The sequence below is a fragment of the Pangasianodon hypophthalmus genome, chromosome 25, assembly GCF_027358585.1.
Source record: "Pangasianodon hypophthalmus isolate fPanHyp1 chromosome 25, fPanHyp1.pri, whole genome shotgun sequence".
Taxonomy (NCBI): domain Eukaryota; kingdom Metazoa; phylum Chordata; class Actinopteri; order Siluriformes; family Pangasiidae; genus Pangasianodon; species Pangasianodon hypophthalmus.
Genome location: NC_069734.1, coordinates 4,556,011 through 4,570,138, shown reverse-complemented (window position 1 = coordinate 4,570,138; position 14,128 = coordinate 4,556,011). Strand labels below are relative to the sequence as shown.

At 38.9% G+C, this 14,128-nt stretch overlaps 1 protein-coding gene across 3 annotated transcripts; it reads left to right on the top strand.

Moving 5' to 3' along the window:
* The first annotated feature begins 345 nt into the window (after positions 1-345).
* aktip (akt interacting protein) lies at positions 346-10,043 on the top strand. 3 transcript variants are annotated; one of them, XM_026937371.3, is made up of 10 exons: positions 346-541; positions 2,301-2,396; positions 2,815-3,023; positions 4,538-4,602; positions 4,860-4,960; positions 5,242-5,330; positions 6,674-6,772; positions 7,098-7,205; positions 7,517-7,577; positions 8,562-10,043. In XM_026937371.3, exons 2-10 carry the CDS (start codon positions 2,355-2,357, stop codon positions 8,667-8,669), a joined length of 882 nt encoding a protein of 293 aa, XP_026793172.1. In that variant the 5' UTR covers positions 346-541; positions 2,301-2,354; the 3' UTR covers positions 8,670-10,043. The 3 variants fall into 3 exon arrangements, with proteins under 3 accessions (XP_026793172.1, XP_026793175.1, XP_026793173.1); XM_026937374.3 differs by having other exon boundaries at positions 7,517-7,602; XM_026937372.3 differs by lacking the exon at positions 346-541 and adding an exon at positions 668-1,207.
* The last annotated feature ends 4,085 nt before the right edge of the window (positions 10,044-14,128 follow it).

Below are 14,128 nucleotides of genomic sequence, written 5' to 3'. Positions count from 1 at the left end.
ACAAGCAGCTGATTATGAAAAACATCACATGGTTAATGGCACAAAGTATGTCTGAAAATATTTGACATCTTATCCCATATTAATTCAAGAAAAAATAGATGAATAAACATTTTTTTAACTAAAAAAAAAACATTATGTGTAAAATTAATATAATATAATATAATATAATATAATATAGTTTTTTTTTTTTTTTTTTTTTGTAATAATAAACTGGGTCAATGAAATGTGTCAAGTGCAACGCACGGTCACATTAGATCCCGCCTTCAACTCGCATCAGCCAATCAAAATGCTCTCTGTAGATTATAAAATGATTGACAGCGAATAGGAGCAATGGATTTCGTCTCTTGCGTGTTTTCGCCAATAGAAGGAAAGTAGGGCTGCTGGTACCGGTCAGCCAGGAAATAGCTCAAATAGCTGTAAAAGTGCTTTAAAAATGTCTGCTCGCTCAGGAGTTTAGGATGATGAGAAACCTGTGGTTTTTCTTACTTAATTGGAGATAAAAATAATCTTGGTGAACAGTTAGCATTGCGCTGGATGTATGGTAAGAGAGCTGTTTACTTATAAATTTACTAAATCTCTTACGGAGAAACGAAAACAATACCTCGCTAGCTTTGTCCTGTTAATGATACAGAATATATTTTGACGTTGGCCAGGTTTTATTAGCTTCTACGCTGTGATAAATTCCCATTTCAAGCCATATTCAATGTATTCGTGTTAATTTATTCGTTAATATATAATATTTCGTGTGAATACTAACTACAGTAGGACGTGCTTGTTCTGTTGTTCCTGATTGACAAGATGATGACCAATCAGATGCGGCGCTTTGACTAGGGTTTCGTCCGTACAGCCAATGAAATTGTTTTTTGTATACGTGGTCCCGCCTTTAATCAAGGTCGTATGACGTTTAGTTAGGTATTTGGGTGGATTTGTTTTTGTGCACGCGTATTCCGACAAGCGGAATTCCTTTGCTAGGATTGGCCAGAAGTTGACTGACAGCGTGAGATTGGAAGGATCAGCCAATCACAGGCGAGGAGGCGGGCTTTTTTTTTGGGGAATACGGGCAGGAAAAGAAAGCTTGGAACTCAAATTTCTTGATTATGAAGATAGCTAAGCAGAGATGGTACTAGCCGTGAATATGAATGAATAAAATGTGTGAATGTTAGAGAAAGGTGAAATATTGTCAGAGGAGTGTGTCTATCTGTTTCAAGTAAGTCATCACGACTTTCGTAGAACGATAGCTAGCATAGCTAATAGTAGCAAGCTAGCAAAAAGACTCGGTTAAGACATTAGTTAGCTAACTAGTGCTCAGCTGTTATTAGTGCTCTTATTAATGGACTGTTTCTGTTGTATGGGTGTATTTTATTCTACTTTAACATTTAATTATCCAACCTAGTTTAACATTTAATTACTCAACCACTTATTATTTTCAACTAGCTATGCAGTGTGTGTATCTAATCCTGCATTGCCACTAATGTTAACTTGATTAACAGTCTAAATCCTGTTCCATTGCTTTTCATTTCAGTCATTTGTTAATGTAGGCTGTGGCAATCTTCTCACTTTAATTTCTTCAGAAAGAGATCAGAGAGACCATCAGCACATGGGATTGTCAGCAGCTGTCATACAGCATCAGGTTGCACATTGTGTCTTCTCATCTCAGTGTGGTTAACTCTTCAGGGAAAAGTAGCTGATGCATGCTCAAAAGCAGTTTATAGAAGTTGTGATGTCATAAATTAATTTGCATATTCATTGATTCGTCGAGATCATTTGCATACTAAAACGTTACATGAGAAGAAAGAATTTCTGAAAATAGGAACGGTTTATTCGGATAGAAACTAATAGATTGGTTATGGCACTGTAAAATGTTTATATAACTTGCTTTTAGTGTGTGAAAATATCGTGAGTTTAAAGCGAAGAACAAACTGTGCAAGTGGGACAAGCAATGATTGGTCGTTTGGAATGATGGCGCTCAGTGATTGGTCGTTTGGAACGATGCTGTTCAGTGATTGGCTGTTTGGAACGTTGGTGGTGAACGATTGGCCATAGGCTTTACACACTGCTGTCAAGTCAAGCGAAAATGTCAATTCTTATAAACAGCAGCAGTAATGTGAGCTGCAGAGTCGTATCGAGTGCAGGACAGTCAGGAAAGTCTCCTCAAAACGTCCGTAGACTTTTTTCTTTTTTTAATTTCCAGAAATATTGCTTTATTGGGAGTCTAATAAATCACCAACACTAGTGACTAAAGTTGCTAATTTGGCAGCACTGTTCTCATCCGCTGTCTCTATTTGTCAAACTTTTTTCAGTGAATCTTGTATGAGAGGCACAGAAGCACAACCCCTGCGCTTGCTCAATGAGTAATGAGTACATTCTGGAGCATGTCGATGAACGCCGGCCGTAAGGTAAGAGGAGACTTACCGTACCTTCTGCACGATTCTTGTTTTCAAAGACTTTCCTGTGACACACTGAAAGTTAGATCACCATTAGATTTGCGCTTATTTGAAGATGCCTTAGAAAGTCAAGTGTATATAGTTGAGCAGTCAACTGTCAGGTGAGGTTTAGGACTTTAAACTCCTGGTCAGTTGGTTAGTGAGAGCTTAATCTATAACTGGACCCAGTGTAGGGAGCTTGAAGAGAATGAGAATGATTTTTATAAGCTATCCGTATCCCTTGATGCAAAACTTTATAAGGAATTGTTCTTTTAAAATCTTTCTTTCTGGAAGAATGCAGGTTAAATTAGTGGTGATTTTGGGCTTCTGAAATTTATGAACTACATCAATTCTTAAAATAGTCTCTTTCTTTGCTTTTTTGTTCGTTTAGAGATCTGAGAGTGAGGAGCAGGGTGGTCCAGGCGACCAGAAAGCCAGTCCGGCTCGTCCTCCCTTCGGGAAGAAGCAGCTCCCCTCCATACCCAAGAATGCAGTTCCAGTCACTAAAGCATCCTCACCAGCTTCAGTGACGCAGGCCACCAACGGCACACACGCCTCCTATGGACCATTTTACCTGGAGTATTCCCTTCTCGCAGAGTTGTACGTACTGTTTTTATTTAGTGGAGATTCTTTATTCAGCTAGAGATGTGGCAATACACTCCGGTCACAAGTTGAATCTATTTGATTCACAATACTGGCTTCACGATTTGATTCAATTCACAGAATATTTTAAACAAAATTTTAATGAAGAAAAGTTATGACTAAAAATACTAAATAAATCAAAAAAGGCTGCAAACAGAGGTTTAATAGTGTAACCAAAATGTACAAGTTCACCATATCTTTTAAAATAAATAAATGTCCCAAAAATTTGGATTGAATAAGCAAAGTCTCTGGGGGAAATGCTCGATTGAAACATAAGATCTGTAGCAGAGCCTGAGGAATCATTTTAACCAGAATTAGAGCTCCAAAGTCGGCTAAAATGTCTGATTTCCGCTTCATGTTTCTCAGGCACCTTAGATCGCAGTGGCATGGGGCTGGTGTCGTTTGAAAGCTACTGAAGAGCTCTTTTTAACGTGGTTGTGCAGCCGTATAACTGATAATGTGTATGAGACATTCTGATCCTGAGCTATCGATCACTTCATAAGTGCAGAAGATTCTAGGTAATGGCACAGACTGTCTTTACCAGCGAGCTCTCTGTTTGAACTCTGGACTTCTGGTGTACCAAAAAAAAAAAAAAAAAAAAAAAACACTTGCATGAGATGAATAATTTATAGAATGCTGATTTCCACGATGCACATAAGTCACATTTTTGCATCGTGACGCATGGTGTCAAGATCCATCGTTTCAGCCTTGTAATATGTATTAAACAGATCATTATTTGCCGGGAAGTACACTACTGGTTGTAACTTCAGTCACTACACGCCTGTTTTTATAATTGGGTATTGTAAGCTGGGTTTTTTTCCAAGTTTCCATGAAATGGCTTGAGATCTGTGATTTGATTCTGCATGTTGAATGGTTTCCTTTGGCAACAGGAAGTCAGGGAGGGAGTGTGTTAAAAGTGTTGACTGATTTCCACAACAGCCAAAAGTGCTGGGGATATGAATCTAAATAAAGCAGCCGTGAGTTTGGAGAGAGATTTTGCTTTTGGAGCTGTGTGATATCTTGCTTTCAGTTTATTAATTTGTCATGTTTGATATCCTAGAGCAGAAGTTAACAACCAACTCGGTTTGGTGCTGAGCCTGCTGGAAAGCCTGCTGGAAAGGCAGTAAAATAAAACTGTATTGAGAAATCAGCTCTCTCAGCTGAGCTCACACACTGTGTAACGTATCTCCATATCATCAAATGCTTGCTTGTACACTAACTGCATATCATAGGGAAAGGTGTTTTTTTTTTTTTTTTTTTTTTTTAAATTGGGAGCAGGACAAATTTTTTTTTCTAGAGAGCATTTGATTTGAAGCTGAGTACAAGATGAGTCATAAAATATATTTTAACTATTTTCAAAGAAATTCTGAACAGTAAAATGCAAATAAGAATATCTACAAAACACATTTGGGTTCATCTTTTATATCTATTGGCTTCTATAAAATGTTCTAAAACACCATTTTGTTTTGCAGTACGCTGGTGATAAAGCAGAAACTCCCGGGGATCTATGTTCAGCCCTCTTACAGATCAGCCCTGAGTAAGTAAAGAAATATTAAATATAATCCTTATTTATAAGGATTATGTCTTGTTTGCTAAAATATCTAAAATACCAGTGTAAATGCATTGTTTTGTTTTTTTTTGTTTTTTTTTTAAATTAAAGTTCTGTTATGACAATGCTTTTAATGGTATCGTATCCACAACCTGCGACTGAACTATACATATATTTATTGACTGAATGAAATCAAGTGAGCTGACGGTACCAATCTAACCCTCGCCGTCTTTGTCTGCCTGCAGTGTGGTTCGGTGTGATTTTCATTCGCCACGGCTTGTACCAGGACGGCGTTTTTAAATTCACAGTGTATATTCCCGATAACTATCCTGATGGAGAGTGTCCCGTGAGTACTTCACTGCACAAACACGCACGCGTGCATCGATTTCACCCCACTGCTATGTCATTTACGCCTGGAAACAGGCTCTATCGCAGCTAAAGTGGAGTTGCTCTGCCACTTTTATCTAACAGTTATCAGTGAGGCGTGCGTAGGCTTGTCTGTGTCATGTTGTCGTTGCAATTGCCGTTTACCTCGCAAGCGAAGGCAGCAGAGGAAGAGGATGTTCAAAACGAACTGCATTCAGAAAGCTTTTTAACCATTTGTGCGTCTCTGCTTGTTGTTGGCAGAAAGTGGTGTTTGATATCCCGGTGTTTCACCCGCTGGTGGACCCTGTTTCTGGAGAGCTGGATGTGAGGAGAGCGTTCACCAAGTGGAGGTAGGTGTAACTGGGGTCAGTCTTTTTGCTCCAATGGTGGTTTGAGCATTAATGCTTTAATGAAAGTGGTAGCTCAGTGGTTAAGAATGATCGGAAGGTTGAGAGTTCAAATCCCAGCACCACCAGGCTGCCACTGTGGGCCCTTGAGCAAGGCCCTTAACCTTCAACTGCTCAGTTGTATAAATGAGATAATTGTAAGTCGCTCTGGATAAGGGCGTCTGCCAAATGCCATAAATGTAAATGTAATGACCAACAATGGGACTTTACATTGCGCACAATATACTAAGTACTTGGTTGTAGTTGATGTATTTTGTATGTAATAAATAATTTATGACTGACAATAAGGATAGCTTTGAGAGCATGTTTGTGAGGAATAAAACAGGACCGGGTGTGCTGAAATGGGAAAATAATCAATGACGGCATGGATAGCAAAGTTCCTGTTTTACAGCACATCCCGAAGTGTTTTATTCCTCTTATACCACAGCAAATTGCCAACGATTACAATTATTTACACACAGATGGAACTAAAATTTTCTGAACTAAGATTTACAAAAGTTTCAGAAATGCTGATTTTTCTTCTCGCGTGCGCATGTTGATCACTTGTAATGTGCAGTGCACGTTCCCCGCACAGCTCATTTGCATTTAGTGACGCCCACAAAACTCCATGAAATGAATAATGACGGTAACGTCTGAAAGACAGAAGTGGAAGTTATATTCACTCACTTCTATGCCAATAAAAATATTTTCTAATATTAAAAATAATAAGTGAGCTCTAAAACTCCGTCAGCTGAGACCTTTGTTTACGGCTATGTGCAGACAGACGGCCTGTCCTCCATTTATATGGCACCATTTCTTTTGTTATAATTGAGTGATTAGTTTTATTTACCTTAATTTATGAGTTTGTGTTGGCTCACTTTATTTTTCATATTCTTTAATTAATGGTAGTAATATAAAATGACTGATTTTCACAAAATGTTCTCTATGATCTCGCAATTCTATAAGTCTGTCTGGATAAGGGCGTCCACTAATGCTGTAAATGTAATAAAAATAAGCAATTTAAACTCCACAGTATATTCCATATAGAAAAGTGCAGTAATCCATGCAAGTCATATGAATTAAAGTCGAGCAAGTCGAGGTTTACGTTAGCTAGTCATCTTATGCGTAAATTTACACACACTCAAGCACGAGTAGAACACGAACATTTTTCTGAATTTACAGGATTTTCATGAATACCAAATTTCTTGTGTAAACGCTCATACGAACGATTTACAAATTAAATCTATTCATATCCAGCTTGATAATTGAGGCCCTGTGATGGTATAATGAAACATTTTATTTTGCAGACGGAACCATAACCACATCTGGCAGGTGCTAATGTACGCAAGGACGATCTTTTACAAGATTAACACTATGGAACCACTCAACCCTGAGGCTGCTGTATTGTAAGTGTTTGTGTGCGTGTGTGTGTGGATGCACCTGATTTCACTGTGAACAAATGTAAAAATACTGCTTTGGCTATATGCTAATTTGGCATACTTGCGTGTGTTCACGCATTAGTCTGGTCTGTGTGTATAACTCTCACAGCATGGTTAAGGAGACAAAACCTGGGCTGAAATGCTTTTTTTTTTTTTTTTTTTTTTTTTAAACAAGCAATAATGCAGGGCAGTAAAGCTTAGTTAATGTTTACAGGAGTATTTTGCAATGGTCTCTGTATGATGGTGCAGATCAGCGATCTAACTCTGCACATTTCTTTCTTTTGTGACTCAGATATGACAAGGATATTCAGCTCTTCAAAAGTAAAGTGGTCGACAGTGTGAAACTATGCAACAGCCACCTTTTCGACCAGCCCAAGATCGATGATCCTTATGCAATAAGGCAAGTAGGCCTCATGGAATTGCGTGCTCCAAGGGTAAAAGTTCACGTTTAGTTTTTAGTTTTCAGTTTTCAGTTCTTTTTTTTTTTTTTCTGTGCCAAAGTGGCTACAAAGAGGTTTTGATTTGTTTCAGGTTATTGAGAAATGAGTGTTCTGTTTCAGTAGCAAAATGGCACCTAAACTAAGTTTACCAACAAAGCATGTTTAATGCACATATGAATGTAGCATTGATTTGATTGAGACTAGTAGAAATGTAGATCACCCTGAAATTGTGCTCTCTTTCCCCCCCAACCTTGTCGTTGTTCCTGTCTAGCTTCTCTCCATGGAATCCAGTTGTGCACGATGAAGCGAAAGAGAAGATGTTCACACACAAAGTGAGTGCTGGACACGCCAAAACAAGTAAACACCGGCTTCTTCTTGCGGCTACCTGTTACATCATATGTCCATGTTAAAGCATCATTGTGTGTACCTACCTTACTATGAACATCTGTGCACTTGCTCATTCATTCAGTGAGATGCATAAAACCATGCAGATACAGATCAAGAGCTTCATGTTCACATCAAACATAGCATGGCTGTTGGTGCCAGACAGGCTGGTTTGGGTATTTCAGAAAGTGCTGATGTGTATCAGTCTTTAGAGTTTACACAGAATGGTGCAAGGAAAAAAAAACATCCAGTGAGCAGCGTGTTTGTATTTGCAGTAACACCTGGTTAATGAGAATGGCCAGAGTGGTTTGAGCTGAAAGGAGGGCTAGGGTAACTCTATTAACCACTCTGTACAACTCTGGTGAGCAGAAAAGCATCTCAGAACATACAACACATTAAAGAGCAGTGATTTGAGTTAGCATAGCCTTCCTGTCAACTTGAAATTATGAACAGTACTTCACTTTCTATTAATTCTTGATTAGTGTAGCCAGGCATGCACATATAAACCTCTAATTTTTTTAATTTTTTTTTTTTTTAAATTTGGGAGAGAACAATTCTATAATTGTTCAATTTTATTCACCAGTGTCTCTTATATCGTGTGTGTGTGTGTGTGTGTGTGTGTGTGTATAGAAATATGAACAGTAATCGTGGATGATTAGCAGGTCACTCAGGTGACGAGCATTATATAGCAGGGTCTTTTTTATAGGATGCTAATGTGGGGTCGTAGTCACAAGGTGTCCACTAAATCCAAAGGAAACCACCCTGGTGGTGCTCATACAAGTTGCATACATAACCATCCATTTTTATAGAAAACAGAAAATCTGCATTGTGCTGTTAAATGTTGTTATACCACATGCATGTTTGTGAAGCTCCAATCTACTAAATCAAGCTTTAGCTAAAATCCTTGCTAATACCTTGTTTCGTCACCGCAGAGACGACCTGAAGATCAGCCGAAAGGGCTCCAGGTGTCAGGACTGTCGTGGGTGAAACCCGGATCCACACTGCCGTTCAGTAAAGAGGAGTATCCACTCCAGACCTGAATCTGCAGCACCAGACGTGGTGGTGCAAGGCTTCATCCAGTGCCACTTGGACTTGCTGTGGCTGCCTAAGTCTAGAAATCTCAAAGCAGTTCCATGAACTTCCTCTTTTTTTTTTTTTGGCTAAACATTTGTTCAGCTTTAAAGAAATTTCATGTAGACCTCCTCTTGCTGAAACAGCTTTAGATCTTTTAAACCAGGCTTGAGCTTTATTTGGTATAGACCTGAATGGATGTTAGTCACCATGCCAAGGTAAGAATGCAATCAAATTGCGTATTGCATAAAGCCCATTATCTTCAAACATCGTGCAAATTTTTGCTCTTTTTCTTGTTTAATTTTTTTTTATTTTCTTTTCCCAAATGCAACAGACCACCTCACTATTTTGTGGGAGAACATTTTAATGGTTTTTGGTAGTAAATTCACAAAGAATGTTCAGTAGGTGGTTAGATGTGTAGCTTATGATTTGAGTGATTGGAAAAAATCCAAGCTTATTGCCTCCAAGCTTATTGCCTACCAGCAGCACTGGCTTTGTTATGGTCATTCAAAATGTAATTGTGTTATTACACATACCTGGGCTGTTCTGAGCCTGTAATAGGAGGGGGCATTCTCTAAAAATGGTCCAAGCCAATCCAATCTACAAAATGCTGTCATCAGTTCAGGTCACTTAAGATGTAATTTGATCCTAACATCTTGGTCGGGACATGCCAGATATAATTTGATAAACTGGTAGAACAGAAAGCTTGGGTTTTGTACAATAGAATTTGACTTGAAGTTTGCTTTGATTTTTGTTTTTTTTTTGTTTTTTTTTTTTTGTACACATGACTACATTACATTAAGTAATTTTCAGTTTCATCTCACCTTTTTTAAAAGATAAACTGGTTATCACTACACTATACTGTGTGTTGGTTTGTTTTGCTTTGTTTTTTTTTTTTTTTTTTTTTTTTTTTTTTTTTTTTTTTTTTGATCATTTCTTTTTATTTCGTCCCATTTTTGTGTAATGAACTATACTGTTTAAATAGTTTTAATATATAATGCAGAGCAAGAGGAATACCTTTAAGTATGACAATAAGTTATCTGTAATTTCTCTCCATACTGTATAGTGAATGTCTATTAATGAATGGATGATGGGTGGGGTTTGATATGTAAATAGTGACATTTGTGGAAATGAAAGGCCACCCTCTCAGAAGTTTACTAAAAACTCCCGGTTTATTTATATACAAATATTAAATGGTTAAAGCCTTGTTTTTTGATTTTGTTCTCATGCTATTCATGTTTCTTCTCCTATCCACCTTGTTTGATATGAAGGCTGGACTGTGTAAGCAATGTGAGGTTTTAAAATGCTATCTTAAAGCAAATAAATTTAAGATTTCAGTTTCACATCATGTATGATCTGAAATCCTACCATGCACACCTCATGACAATGTGTAGTACACAAGTAACACAGTGTTTATCTTGAAAGTGCATAGTCAAGTATATCAAAGTTAACTGAGATTTCTGTAATGTTATAACTATAAGATTTACCCACCACCACGGTGTTCTACAGTGGGACCGAATCTTCCGATCAGCTTTACATACACATAAAGGTTGCAGTAAATCTGCAAATATCTGATTTGTTAAAATTGGATTTGTTATTCCTCTTGTCTATGATATCCTAAATACAACTGAGATGGCATTTCTGATCTGTTCCTCGTCTTTAACAGAGCTGAAGCAGGCAACGCAGATGTAATTTATTCATATAAATTACTGAAATACACACTAAAATTCCAGTGCACTGCGTGTTTATGTAGTTGATAAGTTGCCACACTTCTGCGTTTGGTGCAAGAAATCAGAGTTGTCAGAAAGCCCCCAAAATCCAGGTTGGAATTCCCAAACGGAGGCTGGTGTGTGGTGTTTTTTTTTTTGTTTTTTTTCTCCCCTTTTCCTCAGCTGGATGATGGGAATTACAGTATAATGTATTTTCCCGTATAATGTGAATGCAGCCTTAGGCAAGCAGGAGATTTGAAATGGGCTGACTAGGAGCGTATAGGCCTCAAACTGCAAGGGTTTCCTTTTTCAGTGAAGGGTTATAACATGCAATGGTGCAACCACTGTGTCATGATTATTTGTATCCAATGAATGCCATAAAATGAGTACCAAATTAAAACATACACAGCATCTTATTGGTTTTGTTTTTGTGATTCAGAACAGTCATGATCTCTGAGGATACCAATTAATCACCATAGACTGTGCACTTTACTTGTTGTGGTAATGCAAGATGTAAAAATGTAATTTATTTAAGGGTAAAAAAACTTATGGTTCAACAAGTGGTTATCCGTGATTCACAGAACCACAGACATACCTCGTGCATAAAAAGGACTGTGAGAATCCAATGGATAATGTATTCCAGCGTTGTCAGGACTTACCTTATGACTAATCAGAAAGGTGTTCAGAGATGAGTGCTGTAGTTATGCCACTGGCAGGGGTGGGGTTAACCTTGTAGAACCTGGAGAAAGTGCATGGTGACACCCAGGTAGCAGCAGTACAGACTTCCTGGCATGGCATTCTTCTAAATAATGCCCAGGAGGAAGAGATGCTCTTTGTAGAGTGGTATATCACAACAGGTTGTCCTCTTCATCTAAAGGGCATGATGATTACACCCACCACTCACTGGGCCAAGCCTCTGCTTGTACAAGGAACCCCAGATGTCTTTCCTCTGTGACAGATGAACAGTCAGTCTGAGGATTGGAAGGTCACCGTCCACTCTAAATAGTACCGCAGGGCGTATACCAGGCGCGACAAGGTACACTCCACTATCGTGTAGTGCTTGTGTAGAAATCCTGGATTCAACCACAAGGTCACCTCAGAGTCATCGACACATGATCCGCACATTCAAGGTGAGGTTATCGTCGGTGAATTCAATTCTCCTCCCCCTCTTTTTTGCCAAGGTAATTACTAGCAAAAAGGTAGACTTCAGAGACACATGTTTCTGTTAAGCTTTGTGCATAGGCTCAGAAACAGAGCCTTCAGGGACACTAGGTTCTTAGGGAATCATGGCAGATGGTCTTTCAAAAAGACCATAATAAGCTTATGGGCCCACAGAGACATCCCACCCATAGTGCTATGATGTGCTACAACGGCTGCCGTATACTTCTTTAACGTAGATGGGGACTTGCCACTGTCTAGCAGTCCTTGGAGAGATGTTAGTATTCTGGGAATTGGGCAATGCACTAGATGCTGCTGATGGGGTGCACATGTTTCACAGAACAGCTGTCTAATGTGTACTAGATCCCTGTGTTCGTTTGTACAGTGGCCACAGTCTTCAGTTGACTATTCTTTCCAAGGGTCCAAACCCACAGGCACAGGTGACCTGGCTTAGCATGTCAAATCTCTCCATCTATTTGGAACAGCATGTCTGTTTAGAGAGGAATCTGCCAGCTACCACAATCGAAAGGAGTACTGGAAACCAAGGTCTTGCCAGACATCATGGGACTACAAGCACTTCCTCAAAGGTTTGGACACCTGACTCTCACACCCATTTGTGCTTGTTGAACAACCCATTCCACATTTAGTCCCTATTGCTGTTATAATAACCACCACGCTTCTAGGAAGGCTTTCTACTAGATTTTGGAGCGTGGCTGTGGGGATTTGTGTTCATTCAGCCACAAGAGCATTAGTGAGATCAGGCACTGACGTTGGTGAGGAGGTCTGGGGTGCAGTCGGTGTTCCAGTTCATCCCAAAGGTGTTCAGTGGGGTTGAGGTCAGGACTCTGTGCAGGACATTTGGGTTCTTCCACTCTAACCTTGGCAAGCCATGTCTTCATGGAGCTTGCTTTGTGCACAGGGGCATTGTCATGCTGGAACATGTTTGGGCCTCTTCTTCTAGTGAAGGGAAATTGTAATTCTAAAGCATACACATCAAAGTTGAAAGCACACAGTTGTATAGCATGTCTTTGTATTCTGTACAGTTGTGTGCTTTCAACTTTGAAGCAACAGTTTGGGGAAGAACCACATATGGGTGTGATGGTCAGGTGTCTACATACCTTTGGCCATATAGTGTAAATTGACCAAAGGTGTGAAGGAGTGTGTGTGAATGTGTACATGCGTGGTGCCTTGCGATGGACTGGCATCCCTTCCAGGGTGTATTTCCACCTCATGCTGAGTGTTCAAGACAGGCTCTGGATCCACCATGACCCTGATCAGGATAAAGCGGTTACTGAAAAGTGAGTGAGTGCGTATTTGAAAACACCCACATTAAACTCTTCCATGTGAACCTTTTCTCACTCAATCTGCTTGAATATCCGACCAATAAAAGGAGTGATATGTCAAATTAAACTCTCTATGTGATATTTAAGTTCTTTTACAAAGCATTTTAAGTCAAGTTCAGCACTATGTACTCCTAAGCAAAAAAAAAAAAAAAAAAGGGCCAAGTCCAAACTGGCAAATATTAAGCTTTTAATGGTCTTAACAACAAAGAGAGTTGGTGGTCAGAGAATTAGCAAGAATGAAACAAATGCGCTCCTGATTGGGGGGAAACAGGGAAATTCACTTATATAGTCTTCTTGTATGCAAAGGTAAAATCGTGATAATGATTCAAATGTTTGATGTAAAGTTCAAACTAACTCATGTCTGGATGTACAAAATTTTCCAAAAATATCTTCTGGGATTTTTTTTTTTTTTTCTTAAAAGATTAGTCATTATTTGGTTATCTGCCACACCATCGAGGGCCACAAGGCTTAAACATTTAAAGAACTCAAAGGGAAAAGCTCCCATATTAACTTCCTTTATCTATTTAATTCTTGCTAATTTTCTGACCAATGACTTGTTGATAAGACCATTAAAAGCTTAATATTTTGCCATGTTGAGTTATTTTTTTTTATTATTTTTTTTTTGCGCCCATGAGTGTATGGCTTTGTTTTCGTGTTAAAACCTGGCGACCCTTTAGAGACTGCGGTGTAAATACCACATGTGGCCACTAGATGTCGACAAACACCGGCGGCACAAACAACCTCTGACGCCGTCTAAAACAGGTATTTTATCGCACTACGTATCAAACCAAAATACTATAACTACTACTACTACTACTATTATTATTTTTAAGTACTACATATGCTATTTTGCCTCACTGTTTTGTCTATTTTCTGAAATAGATCAACACTTGTTCAGTTTTCTCTTCTTCCACGTTCGTGTCCAGGCGCCACTACAGGTCGAGTGCTCAGCCTAAGGCCCGCTCTGATTGGCTCTCCGCTGCGAGGCCATTTTGTTGGCTCGTTTTAACACTCTGTATTTGAATTCAATTCGTCAAAAAATTTAATTAACGAAAACTATTCGAGCTGAATTTAGACAACGCAAAAGCAGCGCTCGGATAAGCTTCCCAAGAATAAAATTTTGTTTTTTTTTGTTTGTTTTATTTTTGCGATTCAAAACGAGGCGACCAATCAGAGCGCGCAGAGCGTAACCGGTATGCAAATGAGCGTGTCGTCATG